This window comes from Pleuronectes platessa, chromosome 16 (assembly GCF_947347685.1).
Source record: "Pleuronectes platessa chromosome 16, fPlePla1.1, whole genome shotgun sequence".
Taxonomy (NCBI): Eukaryota; Metazoa; Chordata; class Actinopteri; order Pleuronectiformes; family Pleuronectidae; genus Pleuronectes; species Pleuronectes platessa.
The window spans coordinates 4,208,703-4,236,128 of record NC_070641.1 but is presented as its reverse complement, the minus strand read 5'-3'; the positions used below and the strand labels follow the sequence as shown (position 1 = coordinate 4,236,128).

Below are 27,426 nucleotides of genomic sequence, written 5' to 3'. Positions count from 1 at the left end.
TCACCCATTCACACACACATTCATACAGCACTATGACATGCTGCGCTCTTTACTTCCACACACCATGCATACATTGTCAGCACAGCTGTAGGATTTTTGGATCAGTATCTTGCCCAAGGACACTTTGGCAGGCTGACCGGAGGAGCCAGGGATCAAACCAGTTAATGGACGACCTGCTCTTCCTTCTGAGCCACAGCAACCCACACAGCCTTAAAAGTGCTCCAAAGTCACTATGCTATGTTTCACTAATGAAATAGAACTCACTGTGGAGTAGACAGACCTCAAACACACTTTAAAGACGTGTAACAGTTTGAACCTCAAAGAATATATTTATTTGATATAGTGGTCACAATAAGAAAAGTTTAAGAGATACAGTCTGTAAAGATTCTTTGTTGGTTGTGGCGTCATTGTTTTATGTGCTAGTTGTGCCATAAGCCTCACAAGAATATCCACCCAATGGAGTCTAGGTTCTGGTTGAAAGGGAGAACAGAACCAAGAAGAAACCATAACAAGCATTCAAATAGTTCCTAACTTTCTCTCTTTACCACACACACAAACACACTCACACACACACACACACACACACACACACACACACACACACACACTCACACAGCTGTGACCTGTTACACTGTGTCTGGCACCAGCGAGGGGGTTGACCTATGACCCTACATTTGATCATCCCTAGGTGCCTTAGTGAGAGAGAAAATGCAGAAATGTAACCCAACCTCCTGCAAAGCTCTCCTCTTCGGCTCCTCCTTTTTCTCCTCCTCTTCCTCCTTCTGGGGTCTGATTTGACACACTTTGTCTAAACATTACCATGTGGAGCCTCCTGACTCGTTTTATTTTCTGTGCTCTCTGTCAAAACAACCAAAACAACAAAAAACAAGGCAGCTTATTAAAGTCAGTATTACAAAATTGTCATTACACAAGCTCTAATTTCAATTCCAAGCACATATTTGAGCAAATTGATTGATGGCATCTTGTTCATGTAAACTCCTATGTCATAGTAATGTACATTTATGTTAAAACAGCTTTCAAATGCACTCACTGAAAAATGAGCTATAACTGTAAAAATGCAGTAACTGCAGACCATTCAGTACTTATCTGTAAAGCTGGTGAGATAGCCTTAGCTAAACTTAAGCTAAATCTACTAGATCCACTATTACCTGTGATTTAAAAATATCTACTTTTAATGAACTGACTTCAGTTTCTTATTCAACACATAATAAAACGAGGCAGTAGCGAAGTTTCATGATGAAGAAAAACAAGCTGAACTCCTTCTCTAGGTAAGACTAGCATATCTTAGTTTATGGGGATTTTGCTAGTAAAGGCATTTATTAGCAAAACATTAATCTCACTCAAACTTTTAGCTTTGAGTGTAGAAAGACATTTGGTTATCTTCACATCCAGTGGAGGATATCCCTCTCTACATTTAATAATCATCTAAACATTAAAAAATGTACTGATGTTCAATTCAAAATCTTCTATCTAGGACCTCTTTCTACATTTTTCGCATTTTTGGGGCTAAAGTGGATTATAATAGTCCATGACTGTGTTCAGACACTCTTTTGTTCTTCCAAAACTGGAGTCTCACTTTGGCTGCAGTGTTTCTTTCTTATCTGAATCTTCCCTCTGTCTTTCTCTTTTTGGCTGTGCTTTTTTTCTGTTACAAGACAGAAGATCGAGCTGTGTTTTTTAACTTAGCCCACATTTCTTGACATGTACTCTCTCCACCCGGCTCCTCCTGCAGTCCCTCTATTTCACTCTGAGTGTGTGTGTGTGTGTTGGTTGGAGGAGGGAGGAGGTTCAGACGGGGGAGGTCGCCTTTCCGAGCAGATATGGAGGCTCCGCAGTTGAAAGAAAAACTCTTCTAACAAATGGAAACCTTACTTGTTGCTTTCCTTACCGAAGAGGACGTCCTCTCTTCTTCTTTCCACTTCATGCTTCAATTGTTCTTCTGGTTCTTTGCTCTATTTTGGAGGAGGCGCTACCTGTGAATGAAAAGGATTGCTTTTTTGGGGGCTGTAAAGGATAGCAGCCAGTGAAATACATTGTCCAGATCTGCTGTGTGAGTTGCTGTAAAGTTGAAGAGCATGTGCTTGCCAGTTTTACTGGAAGTAACAGCAGTGCATTCACTGTTGATATGAAGATTTTGGCTTTTACCACTTTTCATATGTTTTACTCTTCTGTGTATTTAAAAACCACAGTCATTCTGCTTCAGAAGTTGGCGTTAGAGTGGACTTGAGTGTTTTTTCTTTTTCCGGAGCTTCTCTCCCCCCTCTTATCTCTCCATTCCTACCTCCCTCAACTTTCTGTCCCTCTCTCTTTTGTGTACTGTGGAGAAGGAGGAGCTCAGGACCAAAGGGAAGAGGACTAGGCAGTGATGTTTCAATGTGCATCCATTGCCACGGAAATTAACTCAGTTGACTCTGCCCTCTCCATGGAAGCACTGTGAAACAATCAGAACCCTGCTGCCAGCTAGCTATGGACTGCACAGATGCTATTTGGAAACCATGTGCCTGTTCTAGAACCAAGTGGTGTCGGCATGAGCGGTCCTCCAACCACCGTCGCCCATGGAGGCTGCTGCATGGCTGCAGTTGTGGCAGAGGTGTCATGGAAGCGGATGTCGTCAACCACGCCTCCTCCCTCCTGCGGCGTTTGCTGTTATATGTTTGCTGTTGTCTGTCCAGTGAGGACAGCACTGAGCTGCGACGAAATTGGGTGGCTCCTCCCAATGGAGCACAGAGGGGAGGACGAAGAGAGGAGGAAGGTGAGAGTGAAGTTATCAGCAGACAAAACAGAGTTCTACCTGGAGAAGAATTAAGTGTCTTCGTGTCTGTATTAAGGGGCTGGTGTCTTTCAGTAAAACGATTAAGCTCTGGCCTACACATTTTCCAGATTCAATTACTTACTTCTAATATTTATAAAGTGAGGGGACTCAAAAATGGCATATTTGAAAAGGATTGTCAAAACCAATGCAGCAGATTCCAAAATATCGTGATTCAAAATTCCCAATTCCCTTAATAATATTGTAATGGGCTCCACCCCTTTATTGCCCCCTCCTATCAAGGGTCACATCTAAAGTTTAGACGACATTTTGCTAAAGTATTGATGGAGTGCCACTTTGAGAACACAGAGCCATTATTATTAAATAAGCCATTGCAATCAGGAACACAATATTGCAATTCTTCTGCGGTTGGTGAATTATGCCAGATTTTAGCGATTGCACAACTGACACAGACCCAGCTGGGAGGTGTAGAATCAATACTATTATTTATGAGCTGTCAGCAGTCATTTTAAGTGTAATATAAATTATCACATACCCCAGGCCTGTCATTATTTAACTTAATAGTGAATGTAATGTTCTCAACTATAGACCTACCATAGCACTTTTCTAATTGGGTAATTTGTCTGATGTTATCAGTAGTAGATTTGATTTCAGGTGAAGCATCCAGCCTGTGCCGTACTGTATTGCAGAAAAAGCAGTATTCTTCAGATAGAGGAACACTGAAAGAAAAGTTTTATTTAATGAGACTGGGCGCAAGAGAATAAAGAAGTTGTAAAGTCAGAAAGAAGGAATGAATTGAAAAAGGATGGAAAAAAGACAGGAACAAGGCACTGACAGAAGCTTTAGTAGTTAATGATAGAAATGGAAAAAGTCTGTTTTATGTATCTGATCTTTCCATTTCTTTTCTTCTAAAAACAACTCACAAACCCTGTCATTGACTGACCACACACATATGCATATATGAGCGTGAGCACATGCTCACATACAGACACATCCACACACACAGTGTATTTCCAGTTCGCTTTGTGTTGCTTGGTTTTATTTTCAGTCTGCGATGCTCCTCTAGTATTTAGTCCACAATTTATAGCCATAATTACAGACTGTCAGAGAAAGACACAGAGTATGAGCTTTCAGGCTGTGGCTTACATTCTTGTGTGTGTGTGTGTGTGTGTGTGTGTGTGTGTGTGTGTGTGTGTGTGTGTGTGTGTGTGTGTGTGTGTGTGTGTGTGTGTGTGTGTGTGTGTGTGTGTGTGTGTGTCTGCATGTCGCTGTGAGTGTGTGTGTGTAGGCCTGTTTTGTTCCCTCTTTAGGACATTTTACATATTGTCAGGACCTCAAGGGGACCATAGGCCAGTCCGTCTGAGGCAAAACTTAATTTCTGAGCTTCTGGTTAATGTAAGGGGTAAGATGTGAATTGTGGTTAGGTTAGAGTTGGGCCTGAATTTATTGTTGCAAAGTCCTCTTGGCATATTTAGGTCATGCTAGTGAATATATATTATATATATATATATATATATATATATATATTAATATACTGTTTTACACACTTGCACATGCTTGTGCACACACACACATACGCGGTGAGTCTTCCAAGTGCGCTTTGTGTTGTAGCTCATGATCTTTATATGAATGCATTTTTACTTCTCTCGTGATGTGTTTGCTATTTTTTCCATAATCTCCTCTGATAGGACAGCTTTATTTTCCATTTCCTGACTGGACTAATCCAGTTTCATGGTGTGTGTGGATGAGGGGCTCCAGGTCACCAGAACAATGTAACGTAGACCGAGACAGCAGTAACTGCTGGATGACTCGGATTACTTCCTAGGTTGTTCAATTGGTAATTTATGTGGCTCAGTTTGTGTTTGACCTTAATGTAACTTGACAGCGAGACTTTACTGGAGAGTCATACACTGGCAAACCTCATATTAAAGAGATATTTTTGCTTATTTGCTTTTGCTGGTCAGTGGGCCACCAGCACTTCTTATGGTTACAGATGTCTAGTTTTGTCAGTCTCCTGGAAGTTAAAAACCAATACTAACATGCTGATATATTTACTCGACTGAGGCTGATATAAGTGTCTTTAGTTTTGCAAATATTTATTCATGAATGACATATTTTAACAAATTAAAATGTACACTAAATTATATTGCTTTATAGAAAGTAAAGTGATCACCTAATAGTACCTACTGGGCACCAAGCAGCAGCCAGACACAGTTAGTGAACAGCTGATGAACATAGTGGAGCATTCAGCAGCTACAGAGACGGATCTTTCCCTCAGGAGTTGTGGAGTGGATATTTAGATAAAATCAAGTGGACAACAATACAAGTGAATGCAATTGTTGTTCTTCATCTGCTTGCATTCATATCCGATTAAAAAGGGCTTTTGTTATTGTTGTAATCAAAGTTCCACTGAGTGGTTGGTGGATACATTCATTATTATTGTAAGTTTAAGAGACCAAATTTGTAGATTGCTATCAACAAAATATAGTAAAAAATAGTATATGTAATAAATAGTGTATGCTTTGCATAGTATGAGGAGTGTTTCTTTTAAAACTTTATTAAGGAAATATGTGGCATTTGACATTCTCGCTTCTTGTGCACATGAATACCATGGAAAAAGTGTTTATGACTTTCAACAACGGTTGCTTTTGTATTGACTGTGTGTGCAAAATGTCTCTTTTGGGCCAATGTCCGTCACATGACCTGCAGCCACCATATGAGAATCACCTCATGGGATCGCCCACTGCTCCTGGGCTGTTTCTTTGTGCAAGCATAAAACAGAATGAAGCAGTTTTTGATTCAGACAAGCAGCACGATGGTGGAGAACTCTCGCCTCACAGCAAGAATCCTGGTCCGACCAGGGTCTTTTCCGTGTGGAGTTTCTTTTCTCCATGTGTCTGTGTGCCTTCTTAGGGCACTGGGCTTCCTCCCTCAGTCTAAAGACTTGCAGATTGGGGTTAGGTTATTTGGAGACGTTGTTTGAATGTGAGTGTGAAACGTTGTTTATCTCTGTAGCTGTTCCCAATGATACACTGGTGAGCTGTCCAGGGTGTGCACCTCTTCTCGCTCAATGGCAGCTGGGATTAGATCCAGCCCCTCCGTGACCCTCAAAGGATAAATTGTAAGGTGCAATTATTAGATTGATGAATACAAAATGTTTTAATCCTAATACAATCTTTTGGCTTTTGTTTCACTATCCAGGTGAGGACGAAGAGTTGGGACCTCCTCCCTCAGTGGACGAGGCGGCTGATGCTCTGATGACCAGGTTGGGCTTCCTGCTGGGGGACAAGATAATCAGTGGAGAGCCGGGGTCCCCTTACCTAGCCCAGGACGATGCACAGGTGAACTGTTTCTGTTATTTGTTTCTCCCCTTCACATATTGTATACTTCTTAAAAATATACAGTCTGAATGGGCGACATTCTTGGATAACACAAAGAACAATAAAGTTTATTTTAGTATTTGTAAATAATAATCGAATTGTTGGGGTGACAGAGATACTTTAGTCAATCGCATTTTTTTGGAATTATGGAAATCAAAGACATGAAATAACTGCAACCAAATTTTGGTTAAAAAGTCCACAGATATTGGTTTTTCTTTAGTTTTTGAAATTTTGCGACAGTCTGTTAAAAAAACGTCATCAAAGCTATATCTTGCTGTGTTCTCACATCAGCTCCTCCGGATATTCTACAAACTTTCCTGGGAGCTGGCCAGAGATAGTCAGGAGAAAATAGCATTTACACCTACTGCCCCTCTGGATAATGTCTGCAGGATCTCTAGGGTTTAGTGCATGTCTGAAAGCAGCTGAACACTTAACTCTAAACTTTTACTCTATTTTTTGAATAAATGTTTTGTATATTTGATTTGTTTTTTATTGTTGCTATCAATTTTCATTTCATAAACATGAGAAATTGAGGATACATTCTGGTGTCTCTCCAACAGAGGATCTCTCCTTCCTCCAGTCTGGCCAGTAGCAGCACCTCCCCCTGCTCCACACTGCAGCCCCCTGCTGGAGGAGAAGGCAACAGCGACAACAAGCATGTCTCCTCCAACAATGCCTCTGTCACCTCCCCCACCTCAACACTGGAAAGCAGAGACAGCGGCATCATAGGTGAGATACTGTGTACTACTTTTTATTTTTTAAGTTAGAGAGAGTTAGTAAAATTATTCACTTTTTTCTGTCTTCCCTCTTTCTAACAGCCACGCTGACCAGCTATTCTGCAGAGTCAGCAGCAGAGCAGTACAGCAGCTCCAAATACCCGGGAGATGGTTACCATGGGAGCAGCCTCCACCTCTGGCCAGCAGGTGGCCGGCCGGTGGTGGTCTCCACCTCCTCGTCCTGTATGGTGGCAGTGGAAAGCGTTAACGACCACCTTCTATACAGGGTGGACGACAACATTGCCGCCTCAACTTACAGCCTCAACAAACTCCACCCGGACCGAGGCTCTGTCGCTGCACGGTCTTTAGGCTCCACCCACTCCATACCTGTCTACCTCATGCCCCGCCCCAATTCAGTTGCTGGTAAAATGTTAAATTTGATAATGTGTTTTGGCATGTTTTGATGTGTGCTATGATATCTTCCATAATAATTATGTTTCCGCTCTGGGTTTAAAACAGGATGGTTCACACATTAGCTACACAATAAGTGTGCTCAACTTTCATTCAATCTTCTTCCTCATTATTATTCTGTCTGTCTTGATGGCTTACATTCTTTTTCCACCACTGCAGTTTACGATAACACCATAAGAACTTTATAACCATATAAATAACATACATAGTGATAATACATAGTTTGTCTTCAAAGCTAGTTTCTGCCATCAATTTAATGGCAAAGTTACTACAAGTATAGGTTAATCAGAGTCATCAGACAATAAGTCATAGAACGTGTGTTAATTTAAATTATGCAGCTCTAAATAGCTAAAAGTCTTAATTTCTTTTGGCAATCAGTAATTCCTTACTTTCAGCTCCTAAAGCTCACTTAGTAGCAGGTGTTTAATCTGTATACAAACCATCTCTCCAAGTCTGCTGTTTGACATGTGTAGATACAAAGCAGCTATCGCATCACTTCCTCCCTTTTTTCCTTCCCTTTCCTCTGTGCCTCATAAAAACTGAAAATCATGGGCACTTTTGGAAAGGAAGGATGTGACGCTTCTCAAAACACACACATACAGCACATACACACAGGACATGAGGCACAGCCAACACTGACATGTTTTGTGGTGTTAGAGATCAGTAAATGGATTGACTGGATCAAGCTCTCGGTATGTTTCCATCTTGTTTTGTGTGAAGTCGAGAAAGCTCAATTCATCGTCGCTTTGTTCGCTTTCAAATCTCCTTTGTAATAGTGGGAGTGATAGTTAGACTGCAGTAACCTGGAAGAAAAGGGACATCATAATGTATCGTCTTTAATAATTTGAACTTGACCACAGATCTAAAGTACTTATTAATGTCAGTGTTGTTTTAAATACTGGGTTATGTTTGTGGTTGTATTCTTATTGTGTGTTTTTTTTTGTTCATGCAGTGGCTCTGTAGATTTCCCTTACAGCACTAAGATAAGATAAACTCCCCTTACTTCACAAGATGTACATGCAGGAACTATGTCACCACGAGGTTGCCCAGTGAGTAGCAGCAAAAACAGGAAGTCATCGCTCCCACTCAGGAAACTGTCCGGCTAATAATTTAGCTTCTACTCAGCATTTGCAGCACAGGGAACAGACTTATAAGAACTCTGATTTGATAATTCTTACCAAAATTCAGTGGTGAGAAACGAGATCCCAGGATTTCCTAGAAGATCTCTCCTGCTTTAATATTACTGGAAAAACTATGTATATTTATAGAGTGAAATGATCTGTAATAATGTCTCATGATCATCTTGATTCAGTTTTCCTATAGCACCATCAGAGAGATCAGACGATTGGCAGTGTGTTTTCTCACCTCAGAAACAGTGTATCCTAAGGAATTAAATCTTACACAAGTATAATCAACATCATTATATCTAACAATTCTATGGTTAAAATCACATGTCCTATATGATGAGAAATCAGTAAAAGATATATTCCTGGGAAACAATTATTTTTAAATCCTTTAACCTTTTCTTTACTTTATTTTTCATCAATTTCTATATGCAGCCACTAGTTCTGCCCACCTTGAGGATCTGGCGTATCTGGATGAGCAGCAGAGACAAATCCCTTCAAGGACATCCCTCAGAATGCCCAGACAGAATTCTGGGAGTCGTAGTCAACAGGACCACAGAGGTAAACACAAGCACATGCTCTCAAACACAAACACAACACTCATTTTAACAAGCAGTATAACAATACTCTCTTCCCCTGCAGTTCGTTTTACTCCCTCTCTCAGCCTGAAGCCCCTGCACTTTGAGGTTCCCGGTCTCTCATCTGATTGGCTGTTCACTGGCAGGGAGTGGCTCTTTCAGGAAGTACATGCCTATCTCTGCAGCGATGACCCGTCAACCAGTCGGGGCGTGGTGATCTTCGGCAACATGGGCTTCGGCAAAACAGCAATCATTGCCCGACTGGTGGCGCTCAGTTGTCATGGAAACCGAATGTGGCCTACTGCTGCTCGGAGCCAGAGCACTCCAAAGCGTAAGCAGAGACATCCATAATATTAGCGAGACAATGATTCAAAATCAAATAAAAGCCTGTACATAACCAATTTTATTGCTGAATGAGGCCAAAGCAATTCTCCTTAAATTTTACCTATGCAATTCTCCTTCTCTTTTGCAATCACTTATCAACAGTTAACCTTTTTTTACAGTTATAATTGGTTTTACTTTGACATAGTTGAATCATGCATTATAAATTGATATATTTTATATCACTGCTTTTCCGTCAATAAAAGCAACATCTCATGAACTTGAGGGGGATTTTGTGGAATTTGGGCTGGAGTCCAAATGAGATGCTCTCCAGCAGTGCCCCAGTGAGTTATTCCAGTCATGAGGAGAATCCTATTCAGCTTGTAAGAACCAGCTGAGTCATCATGCAGAACCCAACCTTCCAGAAAACATCTGCCAGAGAGAAAGTAGGTTGTGTTTACATCTTCACTGACATTTAAAATGAAGAACATTTTTCCATGCACCCTCCATCCAGATGTTGCACCTGTTTCTCTCTCCAACGATTCCCTGGGAAGAGGAGGAGGAAGAGGAGATGAAGGAGGAGGAGGAAGCTGTCCAGGAACTCCAGAGTTGAAGAGGAGACAGGAGGAAGCCCTGAGGAAACTTGCAGGACAGGTCATATTTCCACTTTACTCACTGTTGGTTAACTTTATAACCCAGAAAGCTGTCATGGAATAATAATAAGAGTATTCAGTCCCTCAACTTAGCTGCACAATACCCTTAATGTGTTATCACAATACTTGGGTGTTGTCTTAATGTTATTGTGATCAGATATAATAGAAAAGGCCAAAGGGAATTTCATTACATCTGGCAAATCATTTGCTTTGACACAATGACATTAGATCGTGCAGGTCAAAGGTAAAAGTCAAGTGACCTCTCAAAGCATATTCTTGTCTTTTGGAACATGATAGCTGCAAAACGCCCCTTGGGAATCAATTAAACGAGGCCAAAGGCCTTGGGGAACATATGGTGTTTGAGGAGTATTTTGAAGATATCCATAGATGCAGGGTTCAACCTGTGACACAGAAGTCTCCAAATGATACTTGGAATACATTGGCTTCGTTTCTAGATAGTTGGAGGGACTGGGGTAGGGCTACATTATTGTCATCACGATAGCAACGTGCATAATACACTTATCACAATAGACGCCAAAAAATGCGATATACGGTGTTCCTTGTGCCACACAGTCAATATATTTGGCCAATTAGACGGAGCCCTGCTGCCGGCCTAGATGAATAAATTTAAGACATTCCGATCATTTATAGGTATTTCTGAGAGGAGGAGGCTACGTGGCAGTTTTTCTCGAACTGAAACTTCAGTGGCCAGGAAAGATCAGTAAACAAACTGGTCATCCAAAAACCCTTCCATCATTCCAGCATTCCCTCTGCTCTGTGTTTGCAGGTAGTCTCATATCATTTCTGTCAGGCTGACAACAGTTACACTTGTCTGGTTCCGGAGTTTGTCCACAACATGGCGGCAATGCTAAGTCATGCACCTCAACTGCTGGCCTATCAGGAGCTACTGCACCGGTCGCCGCAGCTACAGAGCACGCTCAGTCTACGCTCCTGCATTCAGGATCCAAGCTCTGCCCTCCAGAGAGGAATACTGGAACCACTCGAAGCTCTCCACAGAGGTGCACACAGATTCTACTGTATACTGCAAACTTCTGTCCTGTTAAACGAGGGACTGTATTTAATTTGTCGTGGTCCACATTGTTTTTTTCAGAGAGGAAGTTGCATGTGGAAGGGGCAGGGCTTATTGTATTGATTGATGGGCTAAATGAGGCAGAATTCCACCGGCCAGACTACGGCAACACACTGACTTCCTTCCTGTCCCAAAACGTCCCAAAATTTCCTCCTTGGTTGAAGATCATCACCACTGTCAGGACCAGTCAACAGGTATTCACAGAAACACACACACACACACACACACACACCTTTTTTATTCAGCTGTATTATTTTCACAATAGAATGTTTATCCCAGCAGCCTTCATAATCACCAAAGTCCCTTCTGAAACCTTCTAAAAAAGACAAACAACCTTTCTTAAAGTAGGTCAAACAAACAACAATCAAAATCAAGACCCTTGTCAAGCTTTGTATATCTCCATGGAATGAAGTGGTGTATAAATGGCTGTGGAAAGAGTGATACATGGTTTCTTATGAGTTTGCAGGGTGTTTCTTTAACCTCTTCCCAAACTAAAGCATAACACGAGCAAAAAACTAAACATAAATGAACTAGCAAAAGTGTAAGAAATTGATTCAACTATTTGTTTACTCTAATAGAGTTCCAAATGTTAGCTTTACTTGCTCACAACGTATGGTAGCAAAATGTAGCAGACCGAAAAGCTCATATGTTCAGAACAGTTATTATTTTACCACAGTATGAGGCTGGATCTAGATGCTGAACTACACGTTACACTAAATTAACCACAGAACAAAGGTGCAAGGGTACTTTTACATTAAACCTTTTTCAGCTATTAATGATAACCTTAGTAATGTAGCAATAGTAAAACCTTTCATAAAGCACATTTAAGCTTGAAATAACATCTGTCTGATGCACCAATATACCAATACCATTAGGGAGTGACTTTGCTGACAAAATCTGTTTGTCTCTTTATTCCTTCAGGACATCACTTGTTCTCTACCTTTTCATCGCATCTCCCTGGACAAGATGGAGGAGAGCAATGCTATAGATCAAGACCTGCAGGTAAAATGCACAAAAACTGTCTGCGTGTCTGTCTGTCTTTCTACCCATCTATCTGGTCCTCATTTCGTTGTTTTTCTGTTAGGGTTACCTGATGCAGCGTATCCATAGCAGCAGCGAGATCCAGAGCAACGTGTCGCTGAGTAATAGCCGTTTTGATAACGCGGCACTCACCAAACTGATCAGCCACCTTAAGAGCCTGAGCAAAGGCTCATACCTCTACTTGAAACTGACACTGGACCTGATAGAGGGTGGATACCTGGTCCTGAAGAGCTCCAGCTTCAAAGTGAGGCTGGGAGGGAGGGGGAAACCGGATCAAAGTCAAGGAAGATGACGATAAAGATGATTTACTACTCATTTGATACTTCAGATAGTCTCGTAGTGATACAGGATTATAGTGACTGAATTATTTCAGTGATGAAAAATTATGAAAAATTATTTCTGAACACTGTGTGTTGGTAGGTGGTTCCTGTCAGTCTAGCAGAGGTCTACCTGCTGCAGCTCAACATGCGGTTTCCCACCCAATCGTCTTTTCAGAGAGTTCTGCCGTTGCTTAACATCACTGTGGCATCACTGCACCCACTGACCGACCAGCAGGTAAACACCATCAATGTGTGTGAGCGTGTGTGTGCCTGTGCGCGTGTTCGGTGTGTGTGTGTGTGTGTGTGTGTGTGTGTGTGTGTGTGTGTGTGTGTGTGTGTGTGTGTGTGTGTGTGTGTGTGTGTGTGTGTGTGTGTGTGTGTGTGTGTGTGTGTGTGTGTGTGTGTGTGTGTGTGTGTGTGTGTGTGTGTGTGTTTGTGCTAGATGGTCTGCAAATGGTCTGTATCTACCATAGGCAGCTGGTGAACCTGGTGTGTGTTCATCTGGTTGTAGAGTTCACTTCCCACATACTTTCATCCAGCATTATATTTTGTGTGTCCTAAGCCGGAAACTGTGATATCTACTGTGTTTTGTATTGTTGTTATATATTTAACATACTGATAATGAAACAATAAACTGGAAATATGACTGTTCCTCCCCTGTTCTCCTTCAGCTGTTTGAGGTAGTGAACTCTGCCGCTCTGACTGGAGGAACGCTGCAGTGGGACGAGTTTTCCCAGCGTCTCGAGCAGCTCTCGTCGTTTCTCCTGAGGCGGAGCGACGGAAGCTGGATGCTGAACCACGCCTCCTTTAGAGAGTGGCTGGTTTGGAGGGAGGAGGGGCAGGACGACAGGTTCCTCTGTGACCCCAGGAGTGGTCACACTCTTTTGGCCTTCTGGCTCTGCAGACAAGAAGGGAAGTTGAATCGACAGCAAACTCTTGAGCTGGGACATCACATCCTGAAGGCTCATATCTACAAGGTTAGTGCACACAAACGCACGTTGAATTACGAAAAGACACTTCTTCAGCAGGGCTGTACAGTGAGACAAAAAATCGAATGTCCCTGTAGTGATTATTTTTATATTCAGATAATAGTAGCCATTGCTTGTTACTTCTTCCTCTTCTTGACAGTGTTAATCTGGTCCACGTCTTTGCAAATGTTAAGTTCTAACAACAGCTGTTTTGTTGTGTGTTAGTCAAAATCCTCTTACATCTGAGTATGAGGTACCACTGTGCTGTGGATTTCATTTGTAGACTCTCTACACTGTTGATCATCATTCTTGTGTTGGTGGTAAAAAAAGGTTGGTGGTGTTTTGAGTCTGTTGTGGGGACCAGTTTAGAGTGTTTCTGTGTTTTTCTGATCGTCTCAGACTTTTCATAAATGCATTTGCAACAGAAAAAGCTGTTTTTTTAAGTAGAAGATTTGTCTTAACTTATCAAACTTCCAATCCTGTTCAGAAGTACCCTGTTCGGTGTCGCGCTCACTGTTGTCCATGTTTGTTTGTGTTGTTTTTACAAAAATTCCCTGTCTGTGCCGTGTGGAAAACATGAGATGTTGAAGTTTTCCCTATCTCGAAATGGATCTGCAATAATGTTTAATGGTGTCTTTCCTGACCCACACTGCATCCTTACACCAAGTTTTGTGGTAACCCGTCATAATTGTGTGTTATCCTGCTAACGAACACAGAAAAATGCAGATGATAACAGAACCTCCTTGGCAAAGATAATTATCAAATAGCCTTATTCTGAAGAGGAACATGTTTCTGGATAGTGTAGAGGCAACACAATCTTAATACAACACACTTAAAATGTAAAGCCAGAGACCTATACATATTGAAGAAAAAATGTATATGGCGCAATATGATCTACAGCTTGAATAAAATGCCAACAAAGACTATGAAGAGGTCACTAACTAGCAAACAAGCAAACACGGATGTGAGCAAGGCATGGTTAAAAATACCATAAAAGTCGATCTCGTTGTTTCATGATAAATAAATGTTTTGTCACACATTTGGTAAACCTCATGCTCGCATACAGGAAGCAAACTCTGGAAACATAATTTCTGTTTGTTTACAACAGCGGCTCAATTAGAAGTGAGCACACTGTGGACAACCTCATTTAAATGTTAAACATTGTTACTGTGCATTTATTGTGTAAGTATTTAATTTCCTATTGATACCAGAATCACCAAATTGACGGTGACAACAATCTATTCTGTCTCCAGGGTCTGAGTAAAAAGCTTGGGATTTCCTCCTCAGTTCTACAGGGGCTGTGGCTGTCCTACAGCACAGACAACCTGAGCCCTACTCTGTCATCTCTTCGCAACCTCTACACCCCTAACATCAAGGTAAGACACACACACACACACACACAAACACACACACACACACAGACAATCGTTTCATGATTTCCTTTGACTGTAGGACTGTTAAAGCAATTAAAAATTTATTTTTTGAGTACTTCACACCACAAAGCAATATGTTATCAACCAATGAGGCATATTTGGTTGCTTTAAAAAAATCGCCAGTATATAAAAGTAGAGGCAGAAGTCACTTTTCAGATTCTCCTAAAAATCAGGACCAAAGGAATGCTGTAAAAACAATCAAACCTCACATTCAGTCCTACATACTTACTCTAACCTTAACCAAAGTTACTACTTGCCTAACCCATACCCTTACTTTAACCTAAAGCAAACCTTAACCTATAATTCAAATATTCTTCACCTTAAAATGTCATTATTTATGTTATGGGGACTTGTTTATCCCCATAAAGACGACAAATTCCCATAATGTGACTGTGTTAACGTATGTAGGTCCTCAAACCAAAGGTAACACACAAACACATACAGATACACAAAAGCAGGTTGTCACTGCCCTGTCTACATTTCCAGGTGAGCCGGTTGCTGATCATGGGTGGAGCTGATGTGGATTACCATAGTGGCGTCCTTAACAACGCCCCTCTTTTGTGTGTGCACTCCCATCTGGGCCACACGGATGCCGTGGCACTGCTGCTCGATCATGGAGCTCAGGTATACAAAAATAGTTTTTCTGATTTTGTTTTATGGTTGTTTGAGACTATATAGAAAGATAACCCTAACCCTCAAGAAACATGATATAACTTTTTTATATTGTAGTGCAAACTTATAGCCTCTGTGATGTATTTCTAGGTGGATTCTCAGTCACATGATGGTTTGACTGCACTGGGATTTGCTGCTGCTGCTGGACATATGGACATTGTCATCATGCTGAGTCAGCAGAGGGCTAAGGTATACTCTACCATTGGGCCTACTACATTTATTTTAACATCAAAGTCTGGCTGTTTGAGTACATATGTGTCAGACTTGCATTTGTTTACAGGTGTGTTGAGGTGGAAATATTCAGCCATTGACTTCTTATTTCATGTATTTGATCATATAAAAGACACAAGAGAGAGTTTTAACTTGTTGAAAAACATTGTATTAAACCTACAATGTGCAAATGTACTTTTATTTCACCCAGTGGTGATATTAAGAATGACACCACAAATCACACATCGGATGTGGGGACATGGCATTTGGCAAGCATATAGACTACACCAATAAACTCCAGGATTGCATTATTTTTCTATTAAAAAAATGATATTCCATCAGACTTCTATGAAAGATAATGTTAGCAAATTGAAAGTTCTACAAATGGATCTATGCTTCAGTCAAAATTCTTGCTAGTCACGTCTGACCGTCCTCAACTTTTCAACTTTGATTCTCAAGAGCTGGCTCAAGTCACATTTGATGCTCCGAAAAGCTCTACTTCATCCCTGTCTGTCTTCATGCCGGCTCATTTCTCTCAGTTGGAAACCTTCCTTAGCAAAAAAGAATATTCTACTCAAGCCTTTGTCTTTCTGTGTATTCAGGTGGGTCATGTGGATAGCTCCGGTCAGTGTGTGTTGGTGCACGCTGCTCAGCGAGGCCACCTCAAGGTGCTGGACTTCCTGTTGAAGCGTGCGGACTGGAGCTGCACTTCCTGCTGTGGCCAGCGGGGAGCAAGCAAGACCCATGCAGTGCAGCAAGCTCTGATTGCAGCAGCCAGCATGGGCCACACAGAGGTCAGCACACATTTACAAACACACACCCTTATACAGCCCTAGGAACGTGTGTCAGTAACTGTGCCACACAGAAGTCAAACCCATGCACGCACACAAACACGCCCTTAAACAGCCCTTTGTGTGATTAACTGAGGACCTCCCTAAATGTCCTCACTCCAGAAGGCCTAAAAGTCACTAAAACTTGTCCTCAGAAAGATAGTATTGATGTGTGTGACTCAAATATGCATGTAAATAAATAGATGTATTTGTAAAATATGAACATATTAATCAAACTTAAACAGAGAGACGGACACTCGACAATTCTACAACAAGAATCCATATAAACCTATTAATTATTTATCTGTGTTTGTCTGCGTGTGTGGTGTGTGTGTGTGTGTAGATGGTGTCGTATCTACTAGATCTTCCAGAGGAAGATGAGGAAGAAGAGGAGAGACCTGAGATTAACACATCTGACACTCTATGGGGAGAAACAGGTACTACAAAACCTAATGCAACTGCACAAAATATGCTTTAAAACTGCACCCTACATTTGTGTTTTTGTTTTATTATAGAGGGACTAGTGCTTTCTCTTGTCTTTCTCCTATTGCAGACATATGCACTGTCATTGCATGGCAGAACTGTCTGTTGAACCATATTAAGGCCATATTGAAAATAGAGATCAGAGAATAAAGCAAAAACGTTTTTAGGAAATTTAGGAAATAAACATCAGGTAGAACCTGTGTTGGCCAGAGTTACACGTCCTCTAACTCCACAATCTGAAACCAATCTCATGTTTCGTGAGAAACTACTCAAAACTCCTTTAAAGGGAAAGTTCATTATATACTCACCACTTTGCCGATGGGGCGGTGGGGGAAGTTTTTGAGTCCACAAAACACCTTTGGAGTCTCAGGGGTAAACAGTGTTGCAGCCAAATTCAATACAACTGACGTAAATGGAACACCTCCTTCAGATGTATAATAACAGCAGAAAAAAACACACAACATGCCTCCATATTGCTCATGTGGTGTCATTCAAGTGTCCGCAAGCCCCGACATTCATATTTGACTTAAAACGGCGTCATTTACACCATGCTCTTAGCCTAAACACCCTCTGATAGCCTTCTTGGAGGCGCGTTCACGCTGTTGCAGACACACTGGAAGACCACACACACCCTCACCCAAGGGAACGTGCGGGGTGCCCGTTCGCATTGATACGTCCACTAGCATAGCCAATTCCAGCAGTTCTTATTTCCCCACATCTCTGTTTTCAGCTCTAACAGCAGCAGCAGGAAGTGGCAGGCTGCCTGTGTGCAGGCAGTTGTTGGAGCAGGGTGCTGCTGCTGAGCAAGGCAACAGGCGAGGTGTGGCTCCGCTCTTCAGTGCCGTGAGATATGGCCACTGGAAGGTATGCCCCCCGAATGCACACACAGAATAAGGTCTATTTTGATTCCTGCTGTTTGAATGTTGAGTGCCTTTCTCCCTCTCTCTCGTGGTCAGGTGGTGGAGTTGCTACTGAATCATGGGGTGGATGTGAACATGATTGACCAACAGGGTCGAACAGCTCTAATGACGGCAGCCTCCGAGGGACATATGCCCTCCGCACAGCTGCTGCTTGAACATGGTAACCAACCGCACCATACCATAACAACAACAATGGCTGCAAATGGAACAATTTTTTTTTATTTTCACTAAATAAATCAAAAGCCTCTACGCCTGTGCTATCTGGATTAATTCACACAGTTTAATCAGTTAGGGGTTGAATCCTGCTGCAGTCATCTGACCTCAACATTATCTCTAAGCTTGATGTTCACGGAGATGAATCTCTTTATATCTCTCTGTTTCTAGGATCCTCTCTGGACCAGAGCGACAGAGAGGGGTTAACAGCGCTGAGCTGGGCATGTCTCAAAGGCCAGATCCCCTTGGTCAGAGAGCTGGTGGAGAGAGGTGCAGCCACAACTCATGCTGACCGCAGTGGACGAACACCTCTGGATCTCGCTGCCTTCCGTGGTGACCCAGAAGTGGTGTGTGGATCAGAAGCAGTTGCCATTACATATACAGTATACCTGCCAAGCTAAAGTGTGGCAGTCCCTGCTTTACCTGTCCTGCAGAGTCTGCAAAAGTTAATGTAGCTGAGCGAAACCTGTTTGCTTCCTCTCCTGTGTTAGGTGCAGTACCTGGTGGATCATGGCGCATTGGTGGAACATGTGGATTGCAGTGGGATGCGTCCTCTTGACCGAGCGGTCGGCTGCAGAAACACTTCCGCTGTTATTGCTCTGCTCAAAAAGGGAGCCAAGATAGGTAAAAACAGGACTCAGTGTTTATGATCCCTATGATTCTTTTTGTTTGTCTGTATCAATTTAACCCCACACTCACGAGTTATATGAAACTTAGAAATATGAACAATTAGAGATTATTAAGTGCTACTGTAATGTTTTAAATAATTAACATCACTCTTATTTTTTTATTATAAGTTCACCTTATTTTAACATGAATTTTAAAAAACCTTATAATGTTTTCTTTTACCACCAAAACATGTTTTACTCTTACAGTGACATAATGCCACTAAAACGTTAAATATGACTGTTAATTCAAAAGGAGAAAGTTCCCCCTAAAATGTGGATAGTCTGCATTCCTATTCTTTTGGAAGACAAATGTGTTAATTTGTGGTTATTTTTCTTCAACAATCCATTTTCTGGTAACATGCACTGTTTTTGTGGGTTTAGAATCTCCTATTGACTACATTGACGGGTGACCGTTAGTGGTTGCATGCAGAAACGAAGGTTGTTGAAACCATGAAGTGAACATAATAGATGTGCATCAGATTAGTCTTTTGGGGATTCTTATTTTCTTAATGTGTCACATTCAAGAACATTTTTATTTGTATTGTTCACGTTGCATACCTACAGTTGAATTCAGGAAGGGACTAAGTAGGTTAATATCTATTTATTTATTTTCATTAAATTATTACACATTTGTGATTGGTCGAAACCCAAAATACCTGAATTGTGTTTTCAATAAAAGGTTTTTGAAAATGTAGATAAAATGAAAGGTACTTGCTAGCATTAATCTCTATTTCTGTGTGTGTGTGTGTGTGTGTGTGTGTGTGTGTGTGTGTGTGTGTGTGTGTGTGTGTGTGTGTGTGTGTGTGTTTGTAGGGCCAGCAACTTGGGCCATGGCAACATCTAAACCGGACATCTTAATGGTTCTGCTCACTAAACTGATTCAGGAAGGAGACAAACTGTACAAGGTAAAATACACAAGCACCCGCAAACTTAAAAACAAACCAAACACACAAAAGTTTATTTGATACTGTGTGTAAAAGATACTGCAAATATAATTTCATGATTCAGAAGTACACTATGTATGTGTGTATGTCTGTGTGTCTGTGTACATTTGTAGCAAGGTAAAGTGCGAGAAGCTGCTCAGTCCTATCAGTCAGCACTTCAGAAGTTTCCAGGAGACGAGCTGAAGACATTCAGACAGCTAAGAGTGTGTGTGCTGCTCAACCTGTCACGGTGCCGCCGGAAGATGAATGTGGGTCCCTTTCTATCTCTCTACAACACTAATGTGTTTCCTAGCATTGTAGGAAACACATCACAATCCATTGACTCCATTGACTAAATATAACTTATAATTTCATTCGAACCCATGACATGTTTTAGTTTAATGATTGTTATGTTTTTATTAAACGCTTCGCTCTCAATCTTCTGCCCTCCATCTTGAACAGATTACTCTTTTCTTATTTCAGGATTTTGACCTTGCTGAGGAGTTTGCTACCAAAGCACTAGAACTGAAAGCTCAATCCTATGAGGCCTTTTATGCCAGAGCCCGGGCCAAACGCAGCCGCAGGTAATTATAGCAGCAAAAGAACAAGGTGCTGAATTGAGCGACCTGACCCTTAGCAAATCATGAACTGTTAAATGTATTAGTTTTTCTTTTGTAAAAATGTATATAAGTGGTTCAAAGACAAAAAAACACATAAAGAACAAATGATTTACACCATGTTTTAAAGCCTAAATGTCTGTTGATATTATCATACGAGGTGCATTCAGGGGCCGTTGGAAATGCTAACTTCTGCTAGCTTGGCCACTTCTGGTGGACTATTTGGCTTAAAACACGGTGTAAATTATGTCGTTTCAAGTCGAATATGAATGTCAGGGCTTGCCGACACTTGGATGACACCATAGTAGAGGTATGGAGGCAGGTTAGTTTTTTTTAGAAAGCTCACTTATATCTTCAGTTGTATTGGATTCGACTGCCACTAATCCAGTATAACTCTAAAACTCTCAAACATTCAAACATTTCACCCATCCCTCCATCTGCACAGGGCTGAGTTGAAAATGAGTAAATTAGCATTTTTGGAACTATTCCTATAAGTACGGAGACTGAAATATGTACTGCCAAAGAGTCTTTATATAACGTCAGACTTCCGTGGATGTGTATTCACTAGTTTCACAGCTCCTGTCCTTACATCCAGAGAAAGAAAAGTGGTCCTTGCTGGCTCATAATGTTAAATGGAATAGTAAATAGCCTATATTTATAAGCAGTTTCGTGTCTCAGCAATTGCTCAAAGTACAACTCACATCCACCCATTCATGCACATATTTATACAGCACTTCTTTTTGACTAATAACTTTGGGTTGGACCACTGGCACAAGTACGTGTCTACATCCTAACTGGCCACAAATACCAAGTATCTCCCATAGCAGTACCAAACCATTTCTAAATTGCTGTTTGTTAGCTCGACTTACGTAGCTTAGCATAGCCAGTTTCAAGGTGTTGCCATAGCAAGGCACTACAGAGAGCTGATACATTTGCAGAGAGGCTATGTGCTCACATATTTAGCTTTCCTCTTTGTAGGGGAAAGCGGGGTAATGCAAGACATTTTTTATATTTGCTCCCCTCTAGGCGAGCTAAAATTATATATCAGTAGAATTAACACATTTCCCATTAATTCAGGATGTTTCCTAGCAATGGAAATGATCAGAATGTCTTCAGGACAAAGGGCAGTGGAAATATGATTGTTTTGAAAAAAGTGGTCTTGTGTCTCACCCCAGCTAAGTGGTAAAGTGAGACAGACCAGAGAAATCAAGGGGGGAAAGTGATCCACTTTCTTCTTCCACTTTAAAGCTACCATAACAACACAAAATCCTGACAGCTAGATTGACAACCACACATTGCAAAACTAATATCGGACTAGTAACAGAATCATGTGGATTGGTCAATTAAGCACATTTATGATTATTATGATTCATGTGATCTCTTGCACACCCTAGCTTACCTGCACATTGTTTCTCCGTCCAATTGGCAGGGAAATGGATATTGTTTTTGTCTGCGTATTCAAATGCCAGTTCACGGCACTTAACTGGAGCAAGGGCATGGAACTGGTCAGCTAGGTGTTTCAAGTGTTTGCTCACTTTACCCCACAGCATTTGTCTCACTTTACCCCACAGCCAATATATTAGAAAAAACATCTCTTAGCAATTCAGGCTAATCTTCAGCTAGCATCAATCACATGGTTTTATATGTTCGAAGTTTTGGCACAACAGTTGTTTAAGTTCAAAGCAAAAAAAAATACTTTTACATGCAAAAAACACGTTTTTGTGAAAAAAACATAATTACCACAGCACCAGCACCAACTTCTGCTTCATGGCAAGGGGGGGGTGGGAGGGGCTTGAAAACATAATGGTCACATGACCACAAATGTGTACCTTTGCCTAGATACAGGGGTGTCTCACATAACCCGATCTCTCACATTACCCCGCTCTCCCCTAATACTTAAACTTAGTCTAGGTGGCAGGTTAAGCTTAGGCAATTCAATTTCGTATTAAGCCGTATAGCTAACAAGCTACTTACTGGTCAGAACATACACTAGAAACTCTGTTGTACTTCTGAAAACACCCATGATCAGAGGTGGATGTGGTCTGTTGTGATCATGCCCAAGTGTTATGAATCATTTTTGTTAAACTTTGAACATTGCACAAGGTAACAGATCAAGAAGGATTTAGTTTTCTTACTCTTTTGGATTCAACACAACCTGAATGAACCATTTAGTTGAAGGACTGTTGGACTGAATATTGAGTTGGAACAGGATCAGATATTCAATCAGAAATATGAGGAATTCCTTCATTACCTTTTGTTACCAAATGACTACAACGAAAAGTTTGGGCTCCCAAAATTCTCTGCATTTATAATGAAAGCACACTGTCTTTTTGTTAATCTTCTTGAATAACTTTTCTGACTCCGCTTTTTCTCTCTGTCATCATTCAGACAATTTCATGCAGCCCTGGAGGACCTAATTGAGGCCAGCCATCTGTGTCCATCTAATCGGGAGATCCAGCGTTTGCTGTCCCGGGTCAAGGAAGAGTGTCGGCAGGATCCTCAACAACAAGAGCCTCCCTGTCCTTCATCACACCATGCTTATGAACATAACGTGTCCATCAACGAGGCCAGGTGCAGAGATTCAGGTTGTCTGCAGGTGCATGACAAGGAGGGGCTTCCAGAGGAAGAGGAGGAAGAAGAAAAGGAAGAGGAGAGGGTTGAAAGGGAAGGAGATCCCCCTCCACACTCCTCCTTCCACCCTCCACCTGTGGTTCAAAGTATTGACATTCACTGTCGGCCTGCGATGTCATCACCCTCCTCCCTCTCCCCTAGTCACCTGTATCATCACCTCCCAAGTCCCATCCACTCTCCTTCCTCTTCAGCCTGTCATTCAGCTCCTCATCCTCCTTCATCCTCCCTTCACAATTTCAGTCCTCCCTCCTCACCAAAACAGCATCAAGCCAACCCAATGTCAGAAAGTATCACTGCATTGTCAGGGATTGGTGTGCAACAATATCCACAGTCCTACTTAGCTCTCCATCACTCAGATCAGAAACAGGGAGTGCAGCAATACCACTTTTTGTCTGATCAGAGATCACTTAAGAAGCAAAACCCTGCACAAGGCCAATGGCTTACACCAGCCAAAGCCCAGGTTGTTAGAACCAGTCAGCCTAGTTCTTCAACCCACTCCAGCATGGTTTTGGGAAGTTCAGCTTACTCACAGTTTGCCTATCTGCCTCGAGAATTGGATGAACTGGGAGACGGAATTTGCTCCAGTCTCCTAAATGTCAGGCCTAGCCTGCAGGTCCAGGCTGGTCTTAATTATGTAGCTTCATATCCACTTGATGATTTAGATGTTGGCTTGACTTGCCAGTTGAGACCTGCATCTGGCTTTGGGAGAGGAGCAGGAGGGGAAATGGTGGGGAACAACCGGTTCGCCCAGGCCCGTCAGTTCAGCCGCAACCAATCCAAAGCAGCTTCCTACCCAATGGAAGTTACAGAGGCAACAATGGGGCTGCCTGAAAGCCTTCCATCATTGCATGATTATCAGTACCATGATCAGGGTGGGCTGCGACGTCCACTTAGCACCCATCCAACCTCATCCACTGTCTCCTCCACCAGGCCTCTCAACCAGAGTTTCAGTATCTGTTTCCCCACCACCAGCAGCAGCCTCGCTGGTGGGCAGCCAGCTAATCATGGATCAGGCTTCAGGACCTCGGCCTCCACACAGCACATGGATTTACCTTCAGATCTTGCCTCTATTGGAGGGGTTACTGGTTATCATGATGATCTCTCTCTGATCTCTCCCCAGTCAGAAATATGTATGACAGGAGGTGGGACTTATCCTGGGGAGGGAGGTCGGTCGTCAAGGAGCACTCCTTTTATGGGTGTTATTGACAAGACAGTGAGGGTGCAGCAGCAGTATCAGCAACAAGCTCCTTCTAATTCGTCATCCTGTCTCAGCCCCTCGCGCTCCTGGGCTGTGTCTTCAGTGGACACAGTGGTTACCCCACCTGGTAAAACCCTACCCAACCAAGGAGGCTTCAGTCAACCACAGCCCTCCTCCATTGCCTACCACAACCGCAGCAACAACAATGCCCACAATGGTCACAACCACCTCGATTACTATGAGGTGCTGCCAAGTAGTGGTTCCCAAGGTGAGAGCTCGATGCAGGTTGCTAGTCACAATCCCTCTTACCTGGACGTAAAGCTGGCCCGAACATTGCCAGTGATTCATAGCTGCTCAGACAGACCAACTGAGAGAAAGACAGGACCTACCTCTCCTGTCAAACCAAAAAGACCCTTTGTTGAGTCCAATGTATAGAGAAAGGTTTAAATGTTAAGTCAGACACAAGGGAAGAAGAGGGTCAATCAAGATTGTACAGAAACATTCCAAGATTCACAGAAGATATGGAATATGTAAGGTTGGGCTATGCTTGACACTAATTTAGAAGTTTGGTGTGTTTTTCATATTTGCTGTTGGTACTAAATTAAGAGGGAATACAGTAATAGTTGTGGGCCATACACACCCAGGTCCACTGCTGCAAAAGTATGTATACTTGTCAGATTGTTTCAGAAAGATGAGCACTTCATGTAAAGCATTTCTTCTTCTGTTAGGCTTATTTGCAGGTGGTTAACATACAAACCTGATCTGTTGCATTGTTAACCAGTCAAAGACAAGAACAAGTACAAATGGAGGGAGGAAAACATCAGAATTCGAAGAAAATTAACCTTTTGTTCTGAACTGACATAACAAAGCACAATGATGAATAGCAAGATTATAGAAATTGTAAACACAAAAAAGACTGAAAAAAGTCCTCATTCTTTACCTGGTTATCTCTGGCTATCTTATGTTTCTGGAAGTCCATATTACACTGCTCTGGAGTTTCTCTGCCAAGTTTATGTATGAAACCCCAGGTGGTTAAGGTCAGACAGGAGAGACACAAAAGCACCACTTTGCTATTGACGCCAATAATGAAGATTTGCATTTCAAGTTTGAAGCGCTTAAATGACACAATGACTGGAAACCTGGACACATCCATGCTCTAGAACTTGTGCCAGGCAGATGTTGGTCAGTGACCCCGACCTAAGCCATAGTTTGAGAAACTAGGATTATGCTGTCATTGTATGAGCACTGACTTACTGTTTATAAAACAAAAGTAAGTGATATTTATCTTTTTTAAGTTATGTCTGCGTTAACCTATATGGTGAGTGTTTCAATTAGGATATGTTGTTTTATCATTTGGAGTAATTTTCACTAAGAACAAAGGAATGTTTCCAGTGGACAAAAAAAAAAAAGGAACATTAAAGTACAGTTTTGTTCAGTTCTGGGTTAAGAACTCTTCTTGCTGGAACGATATAATTAATTTACAAAGATGAACCTGAAACAATGCCTTTAAGATTTTTCGTATGTTATTACTTCATGTAGGATTTTTTATTTTGTTTTTATCAATAAGGTTTTTTGTATCCTGTGGTGACATCATTCCCAAACTGATTTACCAGGGACTTGATGTGCATTGCCATGGAAACAGTGCTTAAAATTCCCATGAAGTGCCCAATGGCCCCTCCTACTCTCAGTAATTCCTTGAACAGTGATTGTCCAGTCATAGCTCATCTAACTTGGCAAAACATGTCCTATCTATGTCTGGATTTCTCTTTACACATTGAAACAAGTGCGAATGGAGCTGTAGTAAAATCAATCCTCTACATTTGAAGTCTTGTGATGTCTCCCTTTGTTTTAGCCTTTTAAAAACAAAAAAGCAAGGAATGGCTTGATGTGCAATGCATTTATCTGCTGTAGTGTAAGCTGTAATCCAAGGACATCATTTTTTCTCACTCATAGAGTCCAGTAAAGCTAAAAGTGCTTTTGGCTTTAGGCCTTTGACCAAAATGTTTTTGGCCTCTTGAATGGATCGAAAGTTGAACTAATTAGATGTCGGAAGTCAAAGGTCACTTTATCATGTATGTAGCCATCAGTTGCATTTTAAGTCCCATATACATTATTCAAATTCCAAAACAATTCCAAAAAAACCACACACACAACATTTTCTTGTATGGCATATTTTCAGCTTCACATTTCACATCGCATAATAAACAGTTGATGACAGAACTGGGAAGCCTGCATTAGGTTACCTTTGTCTAAGATCAATAAACCATTGTTTCAACAATTATTAACAATTATTTAAAGACAACTGATTGATTATCTGCTTTGAGAGAATGGAAAGCTTGGCATGTGTAGAGACAGTAACAAGAGGAAGAAGTGAACAGTCAATCAACGCTAGTTTTCAAGAGGTTATGACCGATAAACTATATTCAGAAAATGGGACTAAACTTTGAAGTTTCTATGTATTTTATGCACACGAATGCCTGTTTTTTTTTTGTAAATTGAATTTACGTTTCTAATGAATCAGCAATTCTCTGCCAGTGTTGCTAGTGCCGATGTAACCTATGACCTTTAACTTCTCTGTCAGTCTCTATGACCACTGCCCTTTTCTCTTTCTCTGCTCAGGAGTCATTAAAACAGTGTGTTGTGCTTTATATGTAGGATTTCATCCCCAACCTTAGGGGTCTCAAGTTTGAAACACCATGTTAGAACAGAGCAGGGTCAGTGGTCCCTGTTAGTCGTGTTACATGTGTGCTTTGTCACTGTGTGTAAGGTCATATTTTAAACCCAGGACTGTTACATCAGCATGTACATAAATATTACGCATTTAAAATGTGTTTAATCGTTTCATGTGAAAAGGTTGACACCTAGAATTATAGAGGGATAATGCGGAATGAAAGACAGATGTGTAATTGTATCTCTCGGGGATTGAAAGGGGGAATAATTGAGCTTGACTTGAATGTTACATGTGGTTACCCCAGATACATTCACATTTCCCTATGCTCAGCATATAAATGTCATTATATGTATGCTCTACCTTACATAAATGAATATTGAATATGAATATTAAAAAGCACACCGCATTTGTTAATGTCAACCCTTGAACCTGCTCATTGATGCCTTCTCTGTTTTGTGCATTTTCATTAAAAATATGTAGGTTTTGTCACTATCATGCAGTGGC

General features: G+C 41.4%; 1 protein-coding gene across 5 annotated transcripts in view; it reads left to right on the top strand.

Annotated features, from left to right (window-relative positions):
* Nucleotides 1-27,342, top strand: part of LOC128458566 (protein TANC2) — a 40,717-nt gene extending 13,375 nt beyond the window's left edge. The window contains exons 1-26 of one of the 5 annotated variants that reach the window (XM_053443450.1): nt 1,793-2,773; nt 5,993-6,132; nt 6,732-6,900; nt 6,990-7,310; nt 8,918-9,043; nt 9,125-9,391; nt 9,896-10,035; nt 10,822-11,053; nt 11,146-11,318; nt 12,046-12,126; nt 12,209-12,409; nt 12,586-12,720; nt 13,157-13,462; nt 14,707-14,829; nt 15,373-15,510; nt 15,649-15,747; nt 16,371-16,562; nt 16,942-17,035; nt 17,812-17,945; nt 18,038-18,161; nt 18,386-18,561; nt 18,706-18,838; nt 19,696-19,787; nt 19,940-20,074; nt 20,289-20,389; nt 22,811-27,342. In XM_053443450.1, coding sequence (XP_053299425.1) covers nt 2,488-2,773; nt 5,993-6,132; nt 6,732-6,900; nt 6,990-7,310; nt 8,918-9,043; nt 9,125-9,391; nt 9,896-10,035; nt 10,822-11,053; nt 11,146-11,318; nt 12,046-12,126; nt 12,209-12,409; nt 12,586-12,720; nt 13,157-13,462; nt 14,707-14,829; nt 15,373-15,510; nt 15,649-15,747; nt 16,371-16,562; nt 16,942-17,035; nt 17,812-17,945; nt 18,038-18,161; nt 18,386-18,561; nt 18,706-18,838; nt 19,696-19,787; nt 19,940-20,074; nt 20,289-20,389; nt 22,811-24,686 — 5,994 coding nt within the window. In that variant the 5' untranslated portion in view covers nt 1,793-2,487 and the 3' untranslated portion in view covers nt 24,687-27,342. Of the gene's footprint in view, nt 1-1,792; nt 2,774-5,992; nt 6,133-6,731; nt 6,901-6,989; nt 7,311-7,782; nt 8,051-8,917; nt 9,392-9,895; nt 10,036-10,821; nt 11,054-11,145; nt 11,319-12,045; nt 12,127-12,208; nt 12,410-12,585; nt 12,721-13,156; nt 13,463-14,706; nt 14,830-15,372; nt 15,511-15,648; nt 15,748-16,370; nt 16,563-16,941; nt 17,036-17,811; nt 17,946-18,037; nt 18,162-18,385; nt 18,562-18,705; nt 18,839-19,695; nt 19,788-19,939; nt 20,075-20,288; nt 20,390-22,810 lie in introns of those variants that run through there. The other 4 variants (XM_053443452.1, XM_053443449.1, XM_053443451.1 and 1 more) reach the window with 4 other exon arrangements.
* Nucleotides 27,343-27,426: the final 84 nt, after the last annotated feature.